This window comes from Rissa tridactyla, chromosome Z (genome assembly GCF_028500815.1).
Source record: "Rissa tridactyla isolate bRisTri1 chromosome Z, bRisTri1.patW.cur.20221130, whole genome shotgun sequence".
Taxonomy (NCBI): Eukaryota; Metazoa; Chordata; class Aves; order Charadriiformes; family Laridae; genus Rissa; species Rissa tridactyla.
In genome coordinates this window covers 75963472-75973387 of record NC_071497.1, presented here as the reverse complement: position 1 = coordinate 75973387, position 9916 = coordinate 75963472, and the positions used below count along the sequence as shown (strand labels likewise).

The 9916-nt window shown below is 56.9% G+C and overlaps 1 protein-coding gene across 1 annotated transcript; it reads right to left on the bottom strand.

The window, feature by feature from the left end:
- Positions 1-299: 299 nt before the first annotated feature.
- Positions 300-8652, bottom strand: LOC128902845 (uncharacterized). The gene is made up of 11 exons (XM_054186482.1): positions 8483-8652; positions 6751-6993; positions 5698-5988; positions 5247-5344; positions 3042-3234; positions 2688-2799; positions 2302-2548; positions 1985-2024; positions 1596-1701; positions 1470-1516; positions 300-874 (listed from the first exon to the last, which is right to left on the bottom strand). Exons 1-10 carry the CDS (start codon positions 8592-8594, stop codon positions 1474-1476), a joined length of 1485 nt encoding a protein of 494 aa, XP_054042457.1. The 5' UTR covers positions 8595-8652; the 3' UTR covers positions 300-874; positions 1470-1473.
- Between the last annotated feature and the right edge of the window lie 1264 nt (positions 8653-9916).

Below are 9916 nucleotides of genomic sequence, written 5' to 3'. Positions count from 1 at the left end.
AGAGGAGCTGAGAGCACACAGGTCCCTCAGCTCTGGCCACAGTATGGGCACAGAACACACTCCTGCCCAAGATACGCATTGAGAGACATCACCCTTCACTGATTCCCACCACAAACCCCATCCAAACTCATGTAAGAGCTGCCCAGCACAGCCGTGGGGGTCTGAAAGGCTGTCCAGCACCACCTGGGGACACGCGGTAAGAGCAGACCTGCTCATGGCCTCCCCTCAACAAGGTGCAGTTAGCTCCCTGCAGGGGAATGTGACCCCATGAGGCCAATGAGGGGACCAGACAGGAGCTGTAGTGGGGCAGGCAGCCCCCTCCAAACCACAGGCCTTTATTAATTGTCCAGACAGAGCCGGCAGAGTCATGAAGGCAGCCCAGTCAGGCCAAGATCCAGCAGGGTCCTGGGTTTGGCTGCATATCAGCAGACAGATGGAGGAGAGAGGCTGGGAACCCAGCACATGGCAGGAGCATGAACCATCCCTCAGCCTGAGCCCATGTGAGCCAGGGACTGGGAAATCTGACATACAGTTCCTGCTTCCAGGAAAGCAAAACTTAAAGCAAAGCCTAAAAAAAAAGGAACTACTGAAAGTCATATTCAAGGGTCTTAAAACAGCGGTAAGTGAAAGCTGGGAGTTGAAGAGGATGAGGAAATAAAAAGCTCACAACCTCCCTTGGCCTCCTGTTTTCCTCTTGCTCTGCTGAATTGGATGAGACCCCAGTGGTGGTCACAGTCACAGGAGAGCCAGGGGGCCTGGCAGCCGTCAGCACTGAGACGGGGTCATGTTCCTCATCTTCTCCAGTCCCTCTGAATGTCTCCTGTGGTCCTGGACAAGGGCGGGAGTGACTGATCTCCAGCCTGGACATCTTTACCTGTGGAGACAAAGGGCACCCAGTGCAAAGGTTGCTGTGTCCTCTGGGCTGTGTGGGGAGCTCATGCCACCACAGCTGCCTGCACACAGGAGTGTTTGAGACAGGCTGGAGCACAGGGCAGTGCCTGAAACAGCTTGACCCCTTCATCCCAGCTGTGTCCAACCACAGGCCCACAGAGGTGCCCACCAGTGCCCAGGTGAGGGCAGCAGTCCTTCAGCCTGACCCTCCTGAGATCCCTCCCAGCAGATCTCTCCCTTGTGGGGGACAACACAGCCATGGGTCCCTCAAAGGGCTGAGCCATGAGCCACCCTTTGGGATGTCCATCTCTGCTCCCTCCTGTCCCTGCTCCAGGCTGGGAGCACTGCCTGAAGCCGTGCTCTGCTGCCATGTGGGGCTTAGCGGGCAGAGCCATCCCAACTGTTCCCAGCACCACAGGGCTGGGGCAAATGGGGAGAACGTGTCAGTAAAGAGGATGAGCAGATGTTTCTCCTGAGGGTCAAGCTCTCCTGGGAGATCTCTGCTCTCCTCCCATCTGCCACTCAACCCTACAACCCTTTCTGTGAAGGTGGTGGTCCAGGGAATTGCATTTTCCTACCTTTTTAATTATCCTCCTTAGCTGTGCTGGGCAAAGACTTCTTTTTCCTGGAAAGGCAAAATAGATTCCTGAGTAAGAGACTGGCGTTGCCCGTGGCCCTGCTGAGCCTGTCCCCTTCCTACTCACCTGGAAAGCACAAACCACAGGATCCCTGCAGACAGGAAAAGGACTACCAGCAGCACAACCATCCCAATCACAGTCCCACGCCATGGGGACGGATGCAGCCCTGCAACTAACACACGGACAGGAGTGGGTGCCACAGCCTGGGCCACGTGCTGGCAATAGCCACAGCGATGGCAAAGGGTATGTGCAAGCGTGTAGATACATGTCTTGGCTTAGGTTTCTTCTGGGTTGGACGATTACCCCATGTATGGGAAACAAAAGAATTCCTCTGCCATCCATGAGACCTGAAGCTCCAGCACTCAGCCAGGTCCTCTCCAGGGGAACCGGCCAGGCTGGGAAAAGGGAACATGTGGGAGAAACCCTTGGGCACAGGGAGTGAGGAGCCCACTTACCAACAGAGAAGCTGTAGCAGACGCACGTGAACTTCTCTGCCTGTTGGAGGAGACAGGACGGAGAGCTCAGGCCACTCCTGCCCCACTGCCCGCTCTGCCGGCAAAGGCTTCCCACCCACAGCCACCGAACGCCCCAGCTGTGGCCAAGGACCTGGGGACACTGTCCTGCCAAGGTGCCGGGGCTGTCACCACAGAGACCGGGAGCAGAGCCCATGTGGCACTGCCGCTCACCATCGGTGGCCAGCCCAGACCCCACCGAGGGTCCCGGCCCTGGCTGGCAGCGTCCCCGGGGAGCAGCAGCCCCCCATGCCGGGTACCTGCTGTGAGCGGTGGACGTGGCGCAGAAGGACCATGTAGTCCCAGCCCGGCTGAAGGGCAGCGTTGTGGTAGCCCTGCCCGTGGGTCCCGGTGCCCAGCACAAAGTCCATGGGGCCGGTGAGGTTGAGCACGGTGGCCACGTAGGTGGCGGGCTGCTGGCTGGCGTTGAAGGGCTGCGGCTCCCCCAGGCAGGCACCTTCCAGCGCCGTGCCGTTGTGGGCCACGGCCACGATGAGCTGGTGCTCCCTGCAAGGCAGGGCGGTGAGAGGGACGGGGGAGACGGGGATGGGGGAGAGCGGGACAGAGGGGGCTGTGGGCAAGCGCTGCCTTGCGGGAAACTCATCCCGGGGGTGCGGACAGCAGAGCTGCCGGGGGCTGCACTCACCTCGTCGCCTCGGGGGGACGGGCGATGGGGTGGAGTGGGATCACAGCTGTCCCGTGGGATGGGGAGATAACATGGATGCTGCGGCAGCTGGTGTCGAGAGGGTGCGGAGTGTCTGGAGGGGAAGATGCAGGGAGATTCCAGAGGGGAAGAGGGATGAGCACCAAGCGGGCAGCACGGCAGGGGCTGTGTGGGGAGCAGGGGCAGCCCCAGGCAGTGCAGGCTGCAGAGCACAGCTCCTCTGCGCCCAGCCTCCTCCACGCCGGCCAGGAGGCCACGGGGCTGGGGACAGGGAGCTGCCTCAGCTGGGGCGTAAGCCCCAGCCACCCCGCAGCGACGGGACACAGCGAGCCCTACCTGGGCTGTTGGTCTGAAACTCCCACAGCGACGCAGCCCCGGCTCCGACGGCCGTGACTCCCCGGATCGCCACCACGTAGCTGTTGCCGGGGCTGTGCTGAGGCAGCGGGTGCTCAGTGACGGAGCTGCTCAGCCGCAGCCGCTCCATCTCCAGGAAACCGCCATCCTGCGCGCTCCTGGTCGTGATGTTCAGCTGGGGAGAGGAGACAGAGCTGGAGGGCAGCAGCTCCCACCTGCCCTCCGGGGACTGCCCACAGCGCCCCGACACACAGCAAAGCGCCCGCCTCTTCCCTCTGACGGCCCCAGGAGTGGGAAGCTCCTGGAGAGGAACCAGCAGGAGCCTTGGCCCCACGCGTGGACCTCAAAGCAGACAAGAGGAGGAGAGGAGGAATTTGGAGGCAACACTCTAGATGTCAGAGTGGCTGCCTCTGTGAGCAAAGGACCAAGCCTCTGTGAAGGGCTAAGGGCAAGAGGGAGGCCGTTCCTTTGGAGAGGTGTATATACATGTAATGAGGCCTCCACCAGGTCACTGGAATGGTATTGCAATGCCACAGGCACTGTGGTGACATACCCCACAACAGAAGCCCTAAACTGCTCTTTCCTCCTGTGGAAGGTTGGACTCTGAAGGCTTTGTCTACATGAAACAGGGAAGACAGTGTTCCCACAAGGGATACAGGTGGAGGGTCCCCATTTCGTAATGCATCATCTGAATTTCTCCTGAGATCTCGGGCCATCCTTGCTGCTGTCAGAGTCTTTATGGTAATGGAATTTTAGTAATATGCAAGAGGAGCTAAGTGAAACCAGAAAAAAGGGGTCTTTTCACAAGCAGACACATCTGTGGGCAGGGAAGCAGCTCAAACAGACCCACAAGCAATGTTGTCAGGACCCCTGTTTGCCAGTTCTCCTGGAAAGAGTTAAGAGGTGCACAAAAAACCAGCATGCCTGGGTCCCTGTCACCCCACAGAGAGGTCTGTCCTCAGAGAGGGCATAGGGCACACTGGTAAAGGTTTCACCCCCCTCAGTGCCAGAAAGCAGGGCTGCACTGTGGAAAAAGCCCCAAACCCACAGATGGAAGAGGTGCTTCTAGCCACGCACTGGGGAAAACTCAAAGGAAGAGTCCAATTTTCCAAGAAGAAGAGGGGTTGTCGGAAGATGAATCATAGAATCATAGAATCATAGAATCATAGAATGTGTTGGGTTGGAAGGGACCTTTAAGGGTCACCTAGTCCAACCCCCCTGCAGTAAGCAGGGACATCTTCAACCAGATCAGGTTGCTCAGAGCCTCATCCAGCCTGGCCTTGAATGTCTCCAGGGATGGGGCCTCCACCACCTCTCTGGGCAACCTGTGCCAGTGCCTCACCACCCTCATTGTAAAGAACTTCTTCCTAATGTCTAATCTAAACCCACCCTGCTCTAGTTTAAACCATTTCCCCTCGTCCTATCGCTACATGCCCTTGCAAACAACCCCTCCCCATCTCTCCTGTAGGCCCCCTTTAGGTACTGGAAGGGGCTATAAGGTCTCCCCGGAGCCTTCTCTTCTCCAGGCTGAACAACCCCAACTCCTTCAGCCTGTCCTCATAGCAGAGGTGCTCCAGTCCTCGGATCATCTTCGTGGCCCTCCTCTGGACCCGCTCCAACAGGTCCGTGTCCTTCTTGTGCTGAGGCCTTCAGAGCTGGACACAGCACTGCAGGTGGGGTCTCAACAGAGCGGAGCAGAGGGGCAGAATCACCTCTCTCGATCTGCTGGCCATGGTTCTTTTGATGCAGCCCAGGATGACTCAAACCACAGGGCTCCCTGTAGCAGGAACCAGAAGGAAGCACGCGAGAGGCACAGGAAACCCCGGCAGGCCACCCCAGCAAACACATCACCAAGAGATGTGCACCAAAAAACCGCAAATTCTGCCAAGCCCCAGGCTGAGCAGACCCATGGAGGAAGCCCAAAGGGGAGGGCTTCCTCCCTCTCTGACTAACTCTCTACCTTTCTACCTCTAACCCACCACCTCTCTGACTAACTCCACAACACAAGGAAAGTCAAGGGTGAGAGAGAAAATATTTGTGCTCATTGTAGCCAGGTATTCCCCTGGACTGGCTGGGAACCGCAGGTCATCATGGCTTTCCCTTCCTTGCCTGCCTGCACAGAGTTCCAGGCATGGAGGTGCCTGGCAATGTGAGGGGGACTGTGGGGAGTCTGTGGACCCTTGGTACCTGGTATCCGATGATCTCCCCTTTGCAGGAGGGCAGTGGCTCCCATGAGAGGGACCCTGTGTTGGGATCCAGCCAAAGCTTCTCTGGTTTGTCCGGCACTGGAAGCACAGGAGGACAGGGTCACGCATGGGGCCAGAAAGAAGGATGCAGGCAGCTCCTGGCCCAGGGGACAGGCTGCAAAGGCCCCCCCAGCCACGGCTTGTCCCCCACAAAGGCTGCATGTGCCACAGCACATGTGGTGTGGTGAGGAGGGGGAGAGGGAGGAGAGGACTTGCTGTGCACAGCCCCTTCCCCAGAGTCCCACAGGATCCAAGCAGCCCTGATCCCAGAACATCGCTGCAGGGAGCAGATGGTGAGGCTGAGCTGCCAGGTAAAGGGGACATTTATCCACCTCCCCTACCTGTGACATAGCCAGGACTGTCCCTTCTCTCCAGTACTCGTGCACACATACCTGTTTCCTCTGTCCTAACCAACCATGAGAAAAGAATCATGCTGGGGGGCAGGGAGATGGTGACACTGTATTCGGTGAAGGGCTGCAGAGGGGCACAGGTGAGTGTTCCCTCCTGGCCGTGGAGCATCTCCTCTCCCTCCACCTCCTCAGCCTCACAGGGAGGAGACGAAGGCGCAGCCAGGCGGCACCTGGCCCGCATGTGCTGGCAGGCATCAGGGAGCCTGCAGGTCCAGTTCAGTTTGATGCTGGTGCTGGAAATCTCCAAGGATTCGGAGACAACCTGGAGGAGCTCTGTGAAGGAAACATTGCAAGAGAGTTACTTCCTTCCCTTCCCCTGCCAGCCTCACGCGGGTGCTGCCGTCAGACAGCCCTGCTCCCCACCCAGCTCAGGGGGAGGGAAAGCGAGAGGCTGAAACTGCTGACTCCAGCTCTCTGGTAGGGGAGCACAAGCAGTCTGGATAGGAATGAATGTGGGTGAATATGTGGACTACAATTTTTCAAGATAATTTTTCCCACTGAGTCAAAACTGACGTATCTGTGGGTCCCAGCATCTCTATGATCCAACACATGCAGCTCTTAGAAAAACCTAGCCTTTTCCTGCTCTACTTAGATGCCAGGAGAAAGGTTCATTTTCCCTGGCTGTACAGTGAGAGATGGAGCTCTAGGACACCATATAGAGTAGCCCTTCTACATTACATTCCCAGGAAGAGAATGAGAGGAAAAAGGGCTCTGCGCTGCTTCCCTCAGGCCTCCCAGGAAAGGCCAGGAGGAGCACGAGGTCAAGAGACTGGGGGACTCATGAGGGGCTCATACTATGCACAAAGCTTGCACAGTGACTGATGGACCAGCATTTGACCCTGGCACCTTGTGGCATCATCTAAGAAGCCAGGGCTATTTCATCCCCTACGAACCTGCCACATGAAGCCAGCAAAGCACCCAAGGGGACCAGGTGGGACACCCTGAAAGCTTGGGCCATGCATGGCACAGCCCGCCTTCCCCTGCCCATGAAGGGCAGAATGGGGCAGCCAGGAGACCTCCTGATGCTTTCCTTACCAAGGCACTCCACGTTGGACCGGATGCGGATCCAGTCACTTGTGCTGTTCCTTCCACGCCAAACTTCCCTGTATACAGGTTTCCCATGACTGATGGACTGGACTTCGCTTGAACATTTGATGTGGGTGAAGGACGGCAGAAAACCTTCAATGCAACTCAGCACCACTTCTTCGTTCTTCCTGTAATTGTCCTGGTCTGGTGCCAGCCGGAGTCTTGAGTCCCACCGGGGTCTTTGGCATGTTTCTGGCAGAGGTGAAAGTTTCTATTAGTTGGGGTAGGAGGTGATGAGGTGAGGCATGCATAGGTGGTGGGAAAGAAATCCCCAGGAAACCAGCCAGACCCTGAAGGGGGAGGAAAGGTGATATGTCCATCTGCCAGGAGGTCACCAGCTGGCAAGGCTTCTTGGGAGGGGGCTGCTTTTCATGTTCACAAAGTGTGAAGGGTCACTCATCCATGAATCTCCCCCATCCACCCTTGTGTCCAGGGTGGATGGACACTATATTCCCTCCTCCACAGCCCACAGCAGGGACCTTCCCAAGACAATCACCCTTGCACTAGGAGACCCCTGCCAGCTACTCATTTGGACATGTCACCCACCCTAGCTCAGGCTTCCCTTGACGGGCCATGGCACCACCAGCCCTGCTGGGATTCATGTCCCTCCAGCCATGGTACTTCCCTCCCACAGGGATAAGAGGTGCCCCTGTTACACTTCTGGGCTCCCTGTGCTGGCTCAGTCAGTCCCTTGGCTACTCTCCTCCTACCCCATACCACCATGCAGTGGGACATGGGGATGAGCAATGGCTTCTCCATTCACATCCCCTGCCCCTTTCCCCTGCCACAAGCCCTGTTCCCTCCTCCACATGCCCTCCTCACCACATTTGCCATCCTCTGGGCTGAGCAGGCACAGCCTGTCCCAGCAGTTTGCTGTGGGGCAAGGCTTAGTGGCAATGATTCCTACAGGCAAGATGCTGGCACCGGGGAAGGAGCACTTCCCTGTTCCAGCCTCTGCAAGGGGCTCTGTGAGTCCTCAAAGTGCTTAAAATACAATCTTCCTCCTCCCAAAGGGGCAGATAAGGGATCTCACAAGGTTCAGACCACCTCCCAAACAGCCCTGAAGAAGTACAGACATGCTGGTGAACAAGTCAGGCTTTGCTCTCCAACAGCCCTGATTGCAGAAGGCAAGAGGCGCCCAGCTGAGCGCCGCATCCAGCAGCTGTGTCCCCCTGACCCACAGCCACCACCTACCCCACGCACAGGCACCCAGCTGCTCCCCATGCCCAGGACCATCCAGCTGCAAAGCGGCAGCAAGTTCCCTTTTGCTCTGCTCTCAGCAGGCACAGTGTCCCCCAGGCACACCTGGGGACGGGATGCATACAGAAAGTGGCAGCCCTGCCTCCTGAAGATCCTTCTCCTGATTCACAATGCATGAATTCATGCCTGATCCATGCCTGCAGCCTCTAGGGAATGACTGGCAAACCAGCTTGGTGCAGGACATGACCCATCCCTCACCATCCAACCCAAACCCATCCTTCCCACAGCACCCCTCAGTGCACCCACACCATAGCTCTTGGCCCCAGCGTCTCCCAGAGACAGCAGGCACCCCAGCTCATACAGCCTCAGGGGTCTGCTGGGCTCTAGCCCAGGGCTGCAGGCAGTAAAGATGCGTATCAAACTTGCAGGGGAAGGAGATGTAAAATCTTCTCCTGAGGGGAAAGAAGGGACCGTTTCTTACCTGTTACCCAGGGCACTCCTTGGACCTTGGGATCAGATTCTTCCTGGCCCTGTGCTGCCAGCAGAGATACAAGGACCAGGAGAAACCTCAGAGCCAGCAACTGCAGGGCCATGCTACCATGAAGTCTCCAGGCAGGACTGAAATCCCAGCCCTACTTGCTGCCTCTGAGCTCAGGCATCCGTTACTGACTTCAGGACTTGCAACCACAGGAAATGTCATGAAACACAGGAGACTTCCTCTTTGTGGAGGGAACGTCCCATCGCTGTCAGTGCTGCAGCCTTTTGCTGCCTTTTTTCCCCAGGGGTACCCAGGCTCTGGTACTCAACAGAAGAACCCCTGTCACAAAGATCCCAGAGTTTCCCCCCAAAACCCTTCTTGTTATCGGTGTATATTCAAGAAGCACTGCTCCTACTTCCGAGGCAATATCCATGTGCTCCGCAATGCCACTGCATGGGTTGTAGAGTTTTGAAGAGTCTCTGCACTTCCTCTCAATGATCACAGGAGATGGAGAACTTCTGAGAAAGCACATAAAGAGCTGGCAAGAAGCTGGGATAGGAATGGAGATATGAAAGGCAAGGAGTACATCAAGGCCTGAAACAATCCTTGACCCTTCTGGAAGATACACTCAGCCCACACGTTCTCTCATCCTTCCCTGCTCCTCCATCCCCAGCTGTCTCCTCCTCCTTCACCTCAGCCTGGCAACACTCTCTTCCGTCCCCAGGTGTGCAGACCACCCTGCCCTCCAGTGCCAGCTGAGTACCCGAGGAAATGCTCAGAGCTACTAAACCATCCCCCTTACTCCTCAGCAGCTCCTGATTTTCTCTTCCTCCAGAACCTCCATGGGCCTACCTGGGATGTCTCAGATCCCAGAGGGCTGGGTGATCAGGCACGGGGTCTGCAGAGGAGCAAAGACCATGCTTGACCCTCAGCTTTGCCCATGGCAGATGCACAGGGCACACTCCTGCCCAGGATGAATAGGGGGGGAGGGAAACACCACTCACTGGTTCCCACTACACACCTCATCCAAACACACATCAGAGCTGCCCAGCACAGCACAGGAGTACAAACCAACACTCCGTTTCCCTATATCCCAACTCTGTGCATTCCCCTTTCTCAACCAGCAGCAGCCACATGGGGTTAAGCTGCCTCTTCCCCGCGCTGCCCAATACGCATCCACAGCAGCTCCTTCGGGCGTGCAGGTCACAACAACGAAAGTCCATCAGAAGCAGATGCTTTAGTCCCAGGGGCCAGTTGCAGGTACAACGGTAATTGTCAGACATTTCACATGAAGGACTATCAAAACATGTGTTTACTGGCACATGCAGGTCATCCCAGGGTTAAAAAAAAAAAAAAAAAAGGCTGGAAAAGAGAGTAGTCGAACACACCTCTTCCAGCAGTGTGTTCCTCACCAAGGATAACATTTGGGCTGCTGCT

Excerpts from the sequence above, each read along its gene's own strand:
- LOC128902845 (XM_054186482.1), bottom strand. The coding sequence starts at position 8,594 with ATGGCCCTGCAGTTGCTGGCTCTGAGGTTTCTCCTGGTCCTTGTATCT. Across the intron at positions 2,800-3,041 it reads GTTTCAGACCAACAGCCCAG|ACACTCCGCACCCTCTCGAC; the intron begins GTAGGGCTCGCT and ends CTTCCCCTCCAG. Across the intron at positions 2,025-2,301 it reads ACGTCCACCGCTCACAGCAG|GCAGAGAAGTTCACGTGCGT; the intron begins GTACCCGGCATG and ends CTCCTCCAACAG.